At 35.3% G+C, this 17,182-nt stretch overlaps 1 protein-coding gene across 5 annotated transcripts in view; it reads right to left on the bottom strand.

The window, feature by feature from the left end:
* CASK (calcium/calmodulin dependent serine protein kinase) overlaps positions 1–17,182 on the bottom strand; it is a 385,645-nt gene that overhangs the window by 117,008 nt on the left and 251,455 nt on the right. For all 5 annotated transcript variants that reach the window (XM_006918246.3, XM_015594375.2, XM_015594376.2 and 2 more), the window contains exons 7-9: positions 16,796–16,971; positions 11,961–12,083; positions 2,342–2,425 (exon numbers count right to left, since the gene is read on the bottom strand). In XM_006918246.3, coding sequence (XP_006918308.1) covers positions 2,342–2,425; positions 11,961–12,083; positions 16,796–16,971 — 383 coding nt within the window. The remainder of the gene's footprint in view (positions 1–2,341; positions 2,426–11,960; positions 12,084–16,795; positions 16,972–17,182) is intronic.

The following is a 17,182-nucleotide window of genomic DNA, read 5'->3' as shown; positions in this document are numbered from 1 at the left end:
GTATTCCTCTTTCTTCTTGCCACCAACAATAAAAATTTCCAACCTCTAACTAAGTAACAAAAGCAATTTTCTATGTTTTCTGTGAACTTCCCTTTTACTTGCTTCTAAGGGCATCAGAAATTCAGTTGCTGCCCACTGTTTGCGAAGCTTAAAAGTAGTGTCTGGGTAGAATGATGGATACCTAGCTGTTCATTTGTGAAAATAAGTTGTATGGTGGGCTCTGGAAACCAGGGAAATTGCAATCTCTGTTCTAGCAGCTTACAGAAAAAGCAGAATGAGAATTAGTTCCTTGAGGAAGGTAGGTGTGACATGCTTTATCAAGAGTGACTGAATCACTCAAAAGAATACAGCTGTAGTAGAAGCTGAAAAACTCAATAACCCTGCTGATGTTCCTAATTCTAGGCTGTTTGGTAGGCTTCGAAACTTTAAATATCCCTGCAAAGGGATGTGGTAAATTCACATGACCCCTTTCTGCTGTGACAGCTTGGTCCTATCTAAGAGAATCTTAGTCACCATTTTGGCTATTTTAGGCCCAAGTCTGATTTTGTGGCACCGGGAGAAATACAGCATGTGATTCTTGTGACAGGGCAAACCTAAACCCTATGGTAAAAGGCCTATATTTGGGCAATGAAAGGTTCAACCCCAGACAAAGTAACGTCACATAGTCCAAAGCAGTATTAGAGTTAAGAAGACTTTAGGGAAGAACTGAGAAAGAATTCATGGTTTCTTTGGTGGTGGTGGTGGTGAACTAACTTAAAAACAGCTGACCAAAATTCACTTTGGATAATAAGATTTTTTTTCTTTTGTAGTCTGTACTGGTTCAGGTATATATCTAATAAAAGAAATAAAAGTCTTGGGAAACTTCTTTGGACATCATCTTAATAATTATTTTTGCCAAGGGCTTTTAAAGCAAAGAGAGAAGAGCCAGTTTGAACCCTTGCTGTAAAAACAATGGAATAACCATCACCAACAATGATGTTAAAATTTCCCTTGCTCTGTAGCAGCACTGTCCAAGAGAACTTTTTGCAATGATGAAAGTCCTCTATCTGCATTGTCCAATAGAGTAGCCACGAGCCACATATGGTTGGTTATTGAGCACTTGAATTTGCTAGTGTGACTGAAGAACTGACCTTTAATTTTATGGAATTTTAATTAATTTAAATTTAAATTGCTACATGTAGGCTGTGGCTACCTTGTTGGACAGTTTGGCTCTATAGGATAATATTGTGGCCTACAGAGTTTCCCCAAACTTCATATAAATGTTGTTATAATATTATTGCAAATTGTGACATATCTGCAAATACTTACAAAAAAAGTTTTACAGTTGGCAGGAGTCATGTGGCTAAGGAGGACTACTATCCAACCAACCACTGTGGTCCCCAAACTTTTTGGCACCAGGGACGGGTGCTCATATGAGAATCCCATGCCTGATGATCTGAGGTGGAGCTGAGGCAGTGATGCTAGCACTGGGGAGCGGCTGCAAAGACAGATGAAGCATCGCTTGCTTGCCCACCACCCACTTCCTGCTGTGCGGCCCAGTTCCTAACAGGCCAAGGACCAGTATTAGTCTATGGCCTGGGGGTCGAAACCCTTGACTTAGAAGATAGAGATAAATGTTTTTATAGTAATGAAAAGCAAGCCAAATATAAGTTAATTTTAAGACCATAATATAATAGTTTCCTTTATTGTGGGGAGGGAGAAATGCTGTCCCATAAAATATTTGCCTAATGCTAAAAAGACTCCATTATTTTATGTTAGGTCTTTAAAAAAAACTTTTAAAGTCAAATGGGCTTCCCATATTAGGTAATTATCATTTTTTTTAGTGGGGTGGAAGATAAGAAGGGTAGTAAAAGGAGAAAGGTACTTAAGAAGAATAAAGAAAAGGTGAGAAAAGTAATTTGAAAATATCTTCTAGTAGACCAAGGTAGTGGGGATCTTTACTGTTTTGTGATGGTTGTTCAATCCTAGTTTCAATTCTAATTTGGTGTTGTTTCCAGTGACTGAAACTGACATTTTTGTCAAAATATTTGTTTAAGAAAATGAATAGTAAATTATTGTTTTTAAAGTAATTTTATCTTTGCTATGAATTTTAAAAATAATACGAGTCTAAAATATGATTAACCTTCCATTTATTATAACTTATTATTTAGATTCACACTTAGATATTACCTTACATGATTTAAAAAATCAAAATCTTATTGAAATGGTGGTAATTTTTGGAAGTGAGAATTTAGCTATATGAAAAATAATGGCCAACACTAGAATATATTTATGGGCCCTGAAACAGAATAAAAACATCATCATCAATGTATCTGGCTTTTTGATAATTTCTTTAATTTACCTTTAATTTCCTCCTTGCATTGAATTTCCTCAGTTGCTCTACTGTTTCTGGAAGATGAATCTTGTAGGCATAACGATCCCGCTCCTATAAAAGAAGAAAGAAAATGAAACCTATAACTTTCAAAAAGTGAAGAAGCTTAACCTAAAACAACAAAGTCCAAATTCTTAAATGTGAAATTTAGATTGACTTCTAGGAGACTGGAGATTTGATTCCGTGATACCAGTAAACATTCTCAAATGAGGCATATGAAGGTCAAACTAATAGTAAAATAATATTTTATTTTCAGCAACAAGAAAGGGCTGAAATAATGGGTCATGTGCTTTTCAGACATATGGCTAAAATAAGTAATCATAATATGATGAAGGTATGAAGTTACCTTTGACATGATCTTGTCAGGTAAAATGAGCATTTGAAAAATTAACTCCACAACTTATTCAGTGTTCTGAGTTGTAGGGAATACTGGATTTAAAAAAAAAAATCACAGTATCTTTGAGATAGAACAAACTTCAAGGCGATCTAATTCAACCATTTCTCTATGTGAGATCCCCTTCAATCCCTGATAGATGATCATTCTGTTTGACCTTGCCCAGTAGGAGATGACTATTTTATGGCAGCCCATTACAATTTTGAGAAAGCGAAAAAATTCTTACTCAGCCTGGGTCCATATTTGGCTTGTTTGGCCTAGCTCTATCATCAGGGGCATCTCAGAATAAACATATTACCTCTTCTATATAATAACTCTTCAGCAGTTAAGAGGAAGATCTTGCTTCCACTGAATCTATTCTTCTTTGTGATAATGTCTCCAGTTGCATAACTATTCCTCATATATATTTCAAAGCTCTTTTGTCATTCTTCTTATCTCCCTCTTTGGTTCTACTCGAATTTGTCAATGTATCTTAAAATATTTATATGCTATAAGTATTCATTTCAGAACTATTTCCTGAGAGCCTACTATGTGCCAGACATTGTTCTTTGTACTTGGGATACATAAGTAAACTGACAAAGATTCAGGCCCTCATGTAGCTCATATTCCAGTGAGAGAAGACAAGAAAATCCAAAAAAGGTAAATCATAGAGTATGTTAAAAGTGCTATGGAATAAAGCAAATAGTAAAGCAAAGTAGGAGGGATTGGTACACTGCAACTTAAAATAGGGTGGTCAAAGTAGACTCACTTGAAAAAAACTTCCAAAAGAAGTGAGGGAGTGGTCTAGGCAGAGAGACCAACTAATGCAAAGGCCCAAAGGAGGGGGTGTGCCTGTAATTTTAGAGATTAGCAATGAGACCTGTGTGTGGAGTAAATCATAGGTCAGATCAGAGGTGACAAGGCTGGGGTAGGCCATAAAAGGCCTTTGGCTTTTATTCTGGAGGGTTTCAAGCTGTAGTGACATGACCTGACAAATTTTGTAAAGAAAAAAGCAGGGAGACCAGTTAGGAGGCTATTGCAGTAATCAAGGGGAGAGATGATGGTGGATGAAATAAGATGGAAACAATAAAAAAGGTAAAAAGGAGATAGACTCTGAATACACTTTGTTTTCCCCAAAAAGTTTTACTGAGGTATATTTAGCATATGAAAAACTGTGCATGTTTAAAATGTATAATTTGATAAGTTTTGACATATGTATACAACCATAAAACAATCATCACAATTAAGATAATGAATTTATCCATCACTCTCAAAAGTTTCCTCATGTCCCTTTGTCATCCTGTTCCCTGTTCCCAGGTAACCACTGATCTACTTTCTATCATTATAGATGAATTTGCATTTTCCAGAATTTTTATATAAATGGAATCATACAGTATGTATTCATTACTATTCAGCTTCTTTCACTCAGTTTAAAGATTCTGAACCTCATCCATGTTGTTGTGTGTATCGATAATTCATTCTTTTTTATTGCTGAGTGGTACTGTTGTAAGGATATACCATAATTTGTTTATCCTTTCATCTGTTGATGAGCCCTGAGTTGGTTCCAATTTTTGGCCATTATAGATAAAGCTGCCATGAACATTAATATGCATTATAGATAAAGCTGCCATGAACATTAATATGTGATTAGTCTTTTTGATTTTAGCCATTCTGATACATGTGTGTATAGATGTCTCATTGTGGTATTAACCTGTATTTCCCTAATGACTAAGGGTGTTGAGCAACTGTGTGTGAGCTTATTTGCCATCCATTTATCTTCTTTGTTGAACTGTCTGTTGAAATCTTTTCACTTTTTTGAATTGAGTTGTATGTTTTCTTAGTTTAAAAATTTTTTTATATATTCTGGACATAAGTCCTTTATTAGGTATATAATTTGTAAATATTTACCCCCCAGTTTGTGGCTTGTCTTTTCATTCTCTTACAGTGTCTTTCCAAGAACAGAAGTTCTTATGACTGAATATATTCTGAAGGTAGAGAGAACAGGATTCCCTGACAGACTGGATGGAGGGTGTGAGAGAAAGAGAGGAGTCAAGGGCAACACCAAGGTTTTCAGTGTGAGCACAACTGGAAGTCTGACACCAATTGAGATGGGGAAGACTGCAGACAGAATAGGTTTTTAGGGAGAAGATGGTAAGATGGGGAAGAGATCAGGACTTTAGTTTTAGAAATGTTATACTTGAGATACCTAAAGTTCAAGTGGAGACTCAAGTAGGTACTTGGACAAATAAGCGTGAAGTTCAGGAGAGAAGTCTGTGCTGGGAAAAAATTTTTGAGGGGTCATAAACATTTAGAAGGTATTATGTATTAAGTTAGCACTTAACTGTGCACCAGGCACTGAATTTAGGATTTTCACAGGCATTATTCCACTTATTCTTTAAAACAACTATACAAGATAGTAGAATAATGCTACACATTAGTTATCTCAAAAGTTATGGTTCAAACTGGACGTAATTATCATCATCACAGCTAGTATTTACTGAGGGCTCATTATGTGCCAGGCACTGTTGCAGTGCTTTATGTGCTTATATTACTTATTCCTCACAACAATCCTGTGAGACACACATCATTTTTATCCTACTATATAGCTGAAAAAAACGAGATGAATTATACTAAATGAAGATTAATTAGAGTAAAATGGGCCTCTTACTTTCCTCAACCTATATTCTATACTATTTGTAAATTAAGTTCAAGGTGATACTCTTATTATTTTGTAACTAAAATTCTTGTTCAGATATGAGCCACTTCTAAAATCATTGTTTTGGTATCATGTACTTACAAATTTATTTTTGAATGTAAATGTAGAATTTATAGTTAGCCTTGTCAAAATTTCACATTATCAGTGAAAATTCCTGAGAAATGAACACAAACACTTCAACATTTATTTTCTATATTAGTGATTAAAAGTAACAAGAAGTCTACTGGAGAGCAAAATTATATTTTTCTTGAGTTCACATACAACACGATGTCAAAATGACTACAAGTTTCATCTCTGCTGGATTCTATATGCTAAACATCTTGGAAATGATTTCATTATCTTTAGGGACTTAACCTCCTTTCCCTGCACTGAGCCAAAACAGGTTCACCCATACAGAAGATATAAGAATTTATCAAATAATTAACTAACAGAGAAAAGGATAAAATTACTATTTCAGACCAAGCAATGGAATCTTTTAATAGTTTGCTGTTATGATTATGGATTATAAATTTTAATTATGCTATGCTTAGTGATCTTTAATTAACATAAAGTGTTTCCCTCAGTTCTGTGAGCTGTTCTAGCAAATCATCAAATCCAAGGAAAGGGGGGTCATGGAAATCTCCAATTCATAGCCAAGTTGGATAAAAGTAGTGAGTAACCTGGGGACCTACTACTTGCCAATGGCATCTGAAGTAGGTGATAGTCTCATGGGACTGAGCCCTTAATCTGTGGAGTCTGCATTAACTCCAGGTAGTGTCAGAATTGAACTAAATTGTAGAACACCAATTGGTGCTGGAGAATTAAAAAAACCCACACATTTGGTATCAGAAGTGTTGCGAGTGTGGTAATAGTATGAGAGTAAAGGAGAAACACACAGAAGTGTTTTTACTAAAGTTATATGCTATATAATTCCATTTATATTACACTCTCAAAAGGATAAAAAATATAGTGATGAACAATGGATTGGTAGTTAGTAGGGGTTAGGGTTGGAAGGAAGATATGATTATTAAGGAGTAGCATGATGGGTGACAGAACAGTTCTATATCTGGATTATAGTGGTGGTTATTCAATTCTATACATGTGATAAAATTTCACAGAACTATATACGCACACAAAATACATGTAAAAACTGGTAAAATTCAAATAAGGCCTGTGGTTAATAGTACTGCTCCAATGTTGACTTCCTGGTTTTGATAATTGTTATGGTTATATGTTATCATTGGGGGGAAGAGTGGTGAAGAGTACACAGGAACTCTGTACTATTTTTGCCACTTCTATGTGAGTCTAATTATTTCAAAATAAAAAGTTTAAAACACATATCTTCCACTCTACATGTTTAACCTTTCTATGGGTTTCCTAATTCTAACTACCTTGAATCACTCACTGAGCCCCATCAAGGCAGTTTTTCCTTCCTTAAAAACTCTTGGTCTGGGTATTTCTTTTCCACTCCCACTTTTACTCCCTGGTCAGGCCCCTGTCACCTGACTGGACAGCCATAGCTTCTACAGGATTTCTTTGCCTCTACGGCTTGCATCCAACAGGCAACCCATCTGCACACAGTGTACAAAGGAATTAAATGAACATGCTGCTTGCACGCTATCATTGTTCAAAACCTTGCAGTAACTTTTTACTCTCTACATTCTGATATCCAAAGAACTTAATTTGGCATTCTAGGATGCATATATTCTTCCCTCAAACCAAAATTTCCAGTCTACTACTGGTACAATCCTTCAAAGAACTGAATGTTTATACAGTAGTCTCCCTTATCCACGGTTCCACTTTCCATGGTTTCAGTTATCCACAGTCAACCATAGTCTGAAAATATTAAATGAAAAATTCCAGAAATAATCAATTTATACATTTTAAATTGTGCGCTGTTCTGAGTAGTGTGATGAAATCTCATACTGTCCCACTCTGTTCCATCCGGATGTGAATCATCCCTTTGTTCAGGGCATCCACACCTGTATATGGCTCCCTGCTAATTAATCAATTAGTAGCTATCTTGGTTATCAGATAAACTGTTCTATTTTATTATTAGTTATTGTTTTTAATCTCTTACTGTGCTTAATTTACAAATTAAACTTTAGTATAGGTATGTATGTATAAGTAAAAACATAGTATATCTAGGATTTGGTACTATCTGCTGTTTTAGGCATCCACTGGGGGTCTTGGAACGTATCCCTCAAAATACCTGGGAAATCCTGTATTATACTAGTTTACTTTCTGTCTCCACCCCCACATGCCCTGGACATTTTCTAATGCTTTGCCTCTGCTCCCCTGTACTTCCGATGTGGAGGGTAGCTGCTCCCCCCTCTCCCCCGCCACTGCTTCAGTCCCACTAACACGTGCAGCCTTCCCTGCAGCTCCAGTCTACAGTGATCTCGCATATTCCTCATTAGTCTTCCTGAGCTGGTACTTCTGTATTCTTGTGTGGTGCTTCTCATGTATGGCTCTTTGAGGTTATCTTTCTGTGTTTTTGTTACATTAGTATCATTTGAAAATCCATTTCACAGCTTGACTATGCCTTTCTCTCATAGATTGGGAAGTTTAGTACATAGCAGACTGTGAACTCTATTTCTATTGAACACCTTTTCTGCTCACCATTCACTAAAGTTAAGTGGAGAGAGAGATAAGGACACAGTCAAAAAATGTTTGTTTGTAAAATTATGCCTAAATTATGATTTTTGATATTTTCTAAGCAGATAAAATCATGAGATTAAAAAAAAAAGTTTATTAAGGTATCTCTTACCAGAAAGTAAGTAAACAATAACAGAACCCTAAGGCAATATAAATGAGACAAAAGAATAAAAACAAATTTTTCTGGACTAACTAGTCCTACCTGAACGTAATAGTAATGTCATATAACTTTAGAAAAATTTCTATAGCATGTGCCTTGCACTTTAATGAAGTACTTGATTCATTGTCCCTGTATGCAGTAGCTGCTGAATACACATTTAATTGGTTTGTTGATTAATTTTTCCAAAGTTCAAACTGATTAGCCTGACAGAAATACCCTTTTTGTGTTTTAGTACAGTAATATACTTTAGGGTCTACATATTAAGGCTAGAAAGGTATAAACAGAGCTCAATTATCTATGAGGAAAGTAAAATTTTAGTTGGTCTTACTTTTCTTGGAATGAATACTCACAATAGGCATCACTAATTTAAACAGATAAGGACATTAACACAGGTATGATTTAACAATCATAAGACATTCACATATTACTTGGTCTATTTACTCAAATTCTTTTTTGATATGAAATGACTGAATAGGACATCATTTTTTTTTTCACCAAAGAAATAATTCTTGTTTTTTTGTACGTTTTTTTTTTTGGACGCAAAGCAATGGTATTATGACTTTGGGCACTCTTCATTACAAGAATTTTCATCATAAGGATTTTCATCATATTTCTTCACTTTGCAGTTATTCAGGAGTTTTTCATATCTAAACCAGAGCTTAAATTTTAACTATTACTAAATTAATACCACCACATCCAGAGCAATGATTTACAAATATATATGGACAAGTATTTAAATATAGCAAGTCTGTTCTCATCAGCTATATAATATTCTCATCGAATTCTTCCATCTTCAGATGATGCATAAGCAATGAAGGTAAATTGTAGTTCAAACATGGTGCATGACACTGAGCTCAAACAGCCTTCTGGACCTTTTTCATTTAAGTTATTCTGGTGCCAGAAATCTATATTATGTATTGATCTCAGATTACTGAGAACGAGAACTATAATCATCACAGGGACAAGGGTTTCCAAAAATAAATATGTTATAAGCCAAGATAAGCATGATAACGAAAGCCAAATTTTCTAAATGGTCTTAACAATAACTAATACAACTGTCATTATTATTTGGCATTTAAATTAGCTTTTAATGGACAAAAGATCCCCATTATGGAGAAATGAGGAAGGCAAAGGAGAAATAGGAATATCCCTTACACTGTTCATTTCTGGGAGAAGGAAATATAGGTATACCTCAGAGATATTGTGGGTTCGGTTTCAGACCACCAGAATAAAGCAAGTCACATGAATTTTTTGGCTTCCTGGTGGATATAAAAGTTATATTTACACTATACTGTAGTAGTCTATTAAGTGTGCAATAACAGCATTATGTGTAAAAAAAAACCAATGTATATACCCTAATTAAAAATACTTCATTGCTAAAAAAATGCTAACCATCATCTGAGCTTTTAGCAAGTCATAATCTTTTTGCTGGTGGAAGGTCTTACCTTCAATTTCTAAAAAAATGCAGTATCTGTGAAGTACAATAAGGCAAAGAGCCATAAAACAAGGTATGCCTGTACTAAGAAAGTATCTAAGAACGGTACCTACTCTTTTCTGGGAGAAATCAAGAATAACTAGAACTGGATATCTCAAGTCAACAGTACCTAAAACTGAGTATCAGAGAGTTTGAGAAGTAATATTCTTAAGGATAACAAGATCCACTGGCATGTCAAAATTGTTCTGTAATATTATTATTCATGTCAATGCTACTAAGATACATTATTAATCCATGTTTTAATATATTTTATTATTTTGCATAATCTCTTGGGATGTAGCATGATATAATATAATGAACCTCCATTCATTCGTGTATTAAATTATTAATACATGATTGATACATCATGTATTAAAGCATTAATACATGCTCAAAAATATTTATTGAGCACCTACTACATACTCGATACTTTCTAGGGTGCTAGACAGAAATGAATCAACAGCCTCAAATCCCCATCCTTATGCAGCTTATATTTTATGGAGATAAATATGACAACAAACAAGTAAAATATAAGTCTGCCTTATGGTGACAAATGCTATACAGAAAACTAAGGCAGGGGAGGGAGACAGGGAATACTGGTGGAAGAGGGTCATTCTTTCTCTCAAATTTTAAATTGGGTTCTCAGGAAAGAGCTTACTAAGAAGTTCATATTTAAGCAAATATCTGAAGATGGTGAGGGAAGAAGCTGTGACGATATCTGGAGGAAGAGTGTTCTAGGGAAAGGGCTTGACTAACACAGGAGTGCCGAGGCAAGAATGTGCCTACTGCCAGAGGAACAGCAAGGAGGCCAATATGAGGGGAACAGAGTGAGAGAAGAGGACAGTAAGGGTAAAATCAGAGAGGTATGAAGGAGCAAAACTATATATTAGATTAAGAACAACTATATCAGGAAGAGGCCTGGCCTGAAGGTATAAATTCAGGAGTCATTGGTGTACAGACAGCATTTAAAGCCATTAAAACTAGATGAGGTCTCCAAGGGCCTGAGTGTAGAGAAAAAGAGGAGTAAGAATGGAGGCCTACGGCACTGCAATGCGAAGAGGTGGGAAAGATGAGGAAGAATCAGCACAATCTGAGAAGGAGCAGGCACGGAGGCAGCAGGGAAACTAGGGGAGTGAGGTGTCCTGAAGCCAAGAGAAGACAGTGTTTCAGGAGGATAAATGTCTACTGTTGTTGAGATGCCAAGAGGGAAAAGACCTGAGATTTGACTACTGGACTTGAGTAGTGTGAAGGTCATTAGTGACTTGACTAATGTCAGTGGAGTTGGTAGGATTGCAATCCATTAGAGTGTTTTAAGAAGAAGGGATGGGAGAAACTGGAGAAAGTGAGTACAGACAACTCTATAAGACTTTTGCTATCAAGGGGAGCAGAAAACAGTGATAGAAGCTGGAGAGAGTTGTAGGGTCAGGAGATGTGTGTGTGTGTGTGTGTGTGTGTGTGTGTGTGTATAATAAAAACAAAGCGTATTATCTTAGATCCAACAGAGATAGGAAACTGATCATGCATGAAAGGAGAAAACAGCTGGAGTGATATCCTTAAGTAAGTAAAAGGGGCAGGATCTCATGTATAGGCAGAATTAAAATCATGGTTTCACCATTGCCAACTTCTGTGACTTGTGGCAAGATTCTTAACCTTTCAGAGACTTAGTTTTCTCATCTGTAAAGTGGGAATTTCCTGAAATTATTGAACTGCATAATGTTGCCATCAAACAATACTGTTTAATTGAAGTCCCAACTTGTGATTTTCCTTAATACTCACCGGCAAGATAGGATATAAAAATAATTTTTTAAAATCTGCCTTTTTCCTAAGACAATAAATCCATATCTGTATCTGTGAAATAAGAATGCTTTAAAGCACATGGTCACACCCCAAATAAAGATAATTTATTGTAACACAGTACTATTTCAATTATTCACGTTGAACATCTTTGGCACATGTGTTGGTAGAGAACAAACGGGCCTTCCTCCCTGACATATTCTGTCTCAATCCACTTTTGCACCCTCTGTCTCATAGAATGTCACTCAAATGGCATACCCTCAACTCAGATATATTTACAGAGGATGTGCAGAAAGAGTCAACTGGATGAACAAAACTGTAATGAAAAATGCCCAGAAAAATGATAATGTGGAAAGGGCCTCCTTAGAGAGCAATACATTCTGGTCACTGAAGTGTTCAAACAAAGTGTAGGAGGCTACCTATGAGCTCATGTACCTTAAGCCAAGGGTGATTCAGCGCTTCATAAACAGTGATCCTTTCAGCTGGATCCAGCATCAGCATGCGACGCACTAGGTCTTTGGCACTTTCAGAGATATGGCTCCACTGCCTTGGATTCATCTGAAGAGGAGGATAGGAAAATGACATAGTTATTTTCAGTGATAAGTTAACATTCATTGTTATTTAATATTGTTATTTAATACTGTTTCAATATCAATGAAATTCTCAGAGCAAAGAACAGAAATCTGATTCTAAAGGTTCATTTTCTAAGGAAGAAGAGGACAAATGTAATTTTTTTGTTGTTGCTCATTATATGAGATGTTTGCATCAGTAAATATTCTTGTTGTTACATAAGTTATATTTTTAATAATTGAAAAGTAGAATGTTCACGATTCCTGTTTCTACCTTAGCTAAAGAGACTAGAGAGTAGTTTGACTTAGAAAGGACTAAAAGAAAATTTAAAGATTAAAAATTTTAAAGAAATATTTTTAATATTTTTGTTTTAAAATTTGGGATTAACAGTAATTGTGAAGCTATGCAAAGTTATTAATAAAATATTTTGGTCACTGTATATCAGTTTCAGTATTTAGGAAAAATATACTATTATCATAAGTTCTACTACAAAGTAACCAAATCACTTATATATTGCTTTTAGTTTAGTTACTTTTATCCCTCTTTTAGAGACAACTAAGCTACAAGATAAATTGACTAAAGTCAGACAGAAAAAATTATGGGTTGTTCAAAAGATAAAGGACTTATAAGAAAGGTTATGAGAAAAAAGAACTAGAAGGCTCCTGGGAAAAGGGGTAAGTCTGAGACCAGGAATCAGAAAGAAAGAAATGCAAAGGAATGCTTTGGGCTTGGGGTTGGGAAGGCAAGTGGGGACAGAAAGATGGAGGTGGAGTAGGGTCTCATTCCCTATTTAATATTAGGAAGCCGACTGATTGGTGAGTTTAAGCAAGCATCCTGGTGCTAGGAGTTTTAAGCAATGCCATTACTTTAATCAGCAGAAACCTGTCACCTTCTAAGGGAGGAAGATGAAGAATGAAGTCCACAACAATTTAAAGCCAAATGAAATCACAACTTGCATCACAGTATATATGAATCATTACAATTTGGCCAAGGGTTAGCATTAGAGACTTCATTCTGGCTAATGTGAGGCTTTGTACTTGTAGATGGGGAGTGGAAAAAGTCTCCATGTTAGGGATAGCTCTTAAAATCAGAAGGTGTTCCATTTTCTTTTTCTAATAGGCAGAATTCCACACAATTGTCACTTCTGTTTGTCAAAGCCCATTAAAATAAATGCCATGAAACTGTTGAAATATTGTCGTCTGACTGAAATTGTGATCAATGGCCCAGTTTGAAATAAGGAGGTGAGTGATTAGAGGGTGGGGGGGGCGCTTAGACAGCCTTGTTCCCTCTTCCCCACTCTAGAGCTGGCGTACTCTTTAAAGTCTGAATGATTGGTCCTCAGAAAAGGGGTTGAAAAATCCTCTGACAGTGGTGGTAGGGTTTCTGAAGCGAGTAGAAGTTGACAAGTATACTCCTCTGTCCTTTTTATGAGGGAACTCGAACTAGAGTTTTCTCTTCCTTTGGCTGAGAAGAGTAGCTAAAATTAATTTGGGAGTTTGAGTGTAGAAGAAGGAACAAAACAAGGCTATAAAACAGTTACTTATTTAAATACAAAAGTCAGGTAACTCAGACTTCGGCTATGTAGATACCATCTGGCTACCTATAACAATGATATAAGATGATACTGTATCTTTTATATACTTTGGAAAATATATTTCTGTTCTTTATAAAAAAGTTAATTGAAATTAAATGTTAGTACATACTCCAGTTGAACAGCATTCTCTCACATCTACTTCAAAAGATAAACTCAAGTAAGCTAGCAAATGAGAATAAAGTTAAATTAAAATCACTTAAGACCAGTAGTCATCTATAAACTATGACAATTTAAATGTACTACATTTAAAAGACGTCATCAAAATTTTCTTGAAAACACCCACAGGGATCAAGGATTTTGTTAACAGTTCTTCTGTTAAGAACCACCAGGGTGATGAAATATTTTGGAGATCTGCTTGAAAATAATCTAGTAGTATGTGGAATATGGATAAAGCAAGATGGCGGGTATGTTGATAAGTACTGAAGCCGGAATTTCATTATACTGCTGTCTCTACTGTTTTTGTTTGTTTGAAATTTTCAATAATAAAAAAATGTAAAAATAAATGCTAACAGAATCATAACACAGTATTTTTTTTTTTAAAAGAAGATATACCAGGCTCATCATTGATGGTAGAGATGGATCTATACTTCAGACTGAGCTGCTAAAAACCTGAGGCTTTTGTAAGAGCCATGAATATGAGCAAGAGGTGAGGTTAGCCAAGTAAAAGAGTAAATAAATAAGTTATTAACCTCAAAGCTTCTAACATCTGAGTATAGAAATTACGATAGAGCTGCCACCATACATCTGACTTACTATAATCTTAAGAATAGGGAATTTTACATTAATTCAATTTTTGGACACACGTGAACGGTCCAAGTTTCTTACAAAGAAACAAAAATAACTATTCAATGCTTTAAATATAGACAAAATGAAATACCAGAAGCTGTTGGAATGAAGCACATTGTCTTGGAAACAAGGAAGTTAGCAACTGAATAAACACAAAGGAAGAATTCCATTATTAGTAAATGCTTAAAATTCAAAAAGGCAGATGGGAGATTTTATTATATGGTACCTATGTCATAAGTTACTGTGAGGATAAAATGAGTTAATATAAGTGCTTAGAACTATTCCTGGTACAAAGTGCTATGTATGAGTTAGCTATCATTATTGCTAGTATTATTATTTTACTGATATGTTACTAATTGTGTTTATTTTCATATGTTAGTATTTGTGATTTCACTTGGCAAAATTCAACCAGAAAGCCATGGCTGCCATGCATTTCTGATACTCCCTAACAATTTCTAGGGTTTGGAGAGGGGATGATTACAGATAAGCAGTTTCCCGAGTCACTGAGTTACCTTGAAAGAATTGCTTTTATTCCCCAGTGGCCAACTGACTCTAAGAGAAGCAGAAAAACCTATACTTAAAACATCTTTCTCTGTTAATAGAGTTTTGGCATATATTTGAATCCAAATAAAATAAAAGACAAACTCGTATGTCTTTATAAGCTGATGGTACAAAGGCCAAAAAAAAAAAGTATAAAAAAAAAGTATAAAAAAAAAGTATAAAACATAAGCTTCAGTTGCGGCTTAAAAGAATAAGGCGGCTTAAAAGAATAAGGCTGCAACTCAAACTACTTTATCTTTCTTTTCTTTTCTTTTTCTTCCCTTTTTCTTTACCTTTTCTAAAGCCCATATAAAACTCTAACATTACTGAGGAATTGAAAAGAAAACTTTAGGGGCCTCACAGTTTTAGAGTCTAGTGTTCTATAAACCTGGGTGTTTGGTTTTATGTTGCTGAGCAAGACTGAAAATGAAACAGTGATTCTGTAGAGTAGAAAGTACAGGTTTTAGTAATGATGGGAGGAAAAAGAACTTTCCCAACATAAGCTGCCTTGATCTGATACTCAGTCCCCTATATTCCCATGTACAGCATCCTACTCCATCATCCATATGTGGTGGTACAGGGCGAAAAGTCTAAGAAGAACTAGGGTAGTGAGGTCAACCTTAAGGATATTGATTTCCAAGAATTCCTTAGGTCTTTTTGGTAAAGCGATTCATAATATCAGTAATGACTTTTTATTTTTTTGAATAATTAAAGTAATAATTTACTAATCAGAAGTCTGTGAATAGTACATGTGGTTTCCAATCCACATTAGCCAAAGAAAAATATGAATGTTTTAGTTACACTAAGATGGCTCTAAATTATATTGTGGGCTACAGTTGTGATACTGGCATTTCAGGCTATCCTGGAATGTAAATGGCAAAATAATTTAGCTGTGGGGGCTGACCACATAAAATGCAATCATATGTGTGATAGAACAAACCAAATAAAGGCCGATGGGCATTAAATATAAAATAAAGATGAAGAATTACTAAAATTACCTGAATGAAATTTCCATTTTAACTTTACAAATTAAGCAAAAAGCTTTAAAAATCAAGCAGTTTTCTCAAATTATGCAAAAAAAAAAAAAGGCCAAAGTTCATTTTCCAGCTTAGCTTGAATAAATGAGATTGGTCACCAGATGGCTAATGGATGCTTTTAAATCTGGGCTCAGGTTTGCCATGAACACCTTACTCAGGGTAAAAATTAAAGGTCAAATTCTATCACAATAAATGCTAAGGATCATTCCAAATTCTTTCCCTGAACTAGAATTTTGTTTGAAATCAGTAGGGCACTTTTGCCTAGCTAAACAAGCAGTTTTACAAGAATATATTATAAGAATATATTGATTTGTAGTATGGTTTGTGAATCTGAGGGCCTAGGACTCAAACTGTCATCTTGCATGTGAGGGGAAGGGGGCACATCGGTGTGGTCTCTGGTTTTTACACCGTATCAAAGAGTATTAGGGTCCCTTTTTCTAGCCTGAACACAGAGGATAACTTTAGCTGCAGCACAGGGGAAAGAAGGGAGGGAGGGGCACGTCAATGGTTTCTTTAAAGCCAGTCCCCTCTCTCCCCGCTAGATGATAGTTTAGCTGAGAGCAACTCCAAATTACTTAAGGCTTATGCTGCCTACCAAGGCCAATGATGTAAGCAAAGAACTTTTCTCTGACTTGGTAACTATGTGATAATCAATAAGCAATCCAAAGACAGACCTTTCAAATAACATTTTTCTGAATAATTTAATCTCAATGGAAAAAGTAAAAACATTCATAATATGTTACCTTATATTTCCCTTTAATAATGCCTTCAAACAATCTTTCCTTGGTTCCATAAAAAGGCAAACAACCACTTAGCAGGATAAAAAGGATCACGCCACAACCCCAGACATCTACAGGTTTTCCATAAGGCTCTCTTTTGACAACTTCTGGAGCCATAAAATGAGGTGTTCCAACACGTCCTACATGTAAAACAACATCAAGGAAAAAAATGTTAACATAAAATGGGCTTTTCCTCCCATTTGAAAACAAAATAAAAGAACAATAACAGTCTGAATGAAAAGTTTAACAGTATAAATATTCTTTTACCACCTTTCCCCTCCTCCATAAAATTAAGTTTGCAATAAATTATCTATCTAATCACCTCTTGAAAATAGAGCCCAGGATAGGTAA

Source organism: Pteropus alecto, unplaced genomic scaffold (assembly GCF_000325575.1).
Source record: "Pteropus alecto unplaced genomic scaffold, ASM32557v1 scaffold28, whole genome shotgun sequence".
Classification (NCBI taxonomy): Eukaryota; Metazoa; Chordata; class Mammalia; order Chiroptera; family Pteropodidae; genus Pteropus; species Pteropus alecto.
Note: the sequence above shows the minus strand (reverse complement) of the source record. Positions and strands in the feature narration are given on the sequence as shown.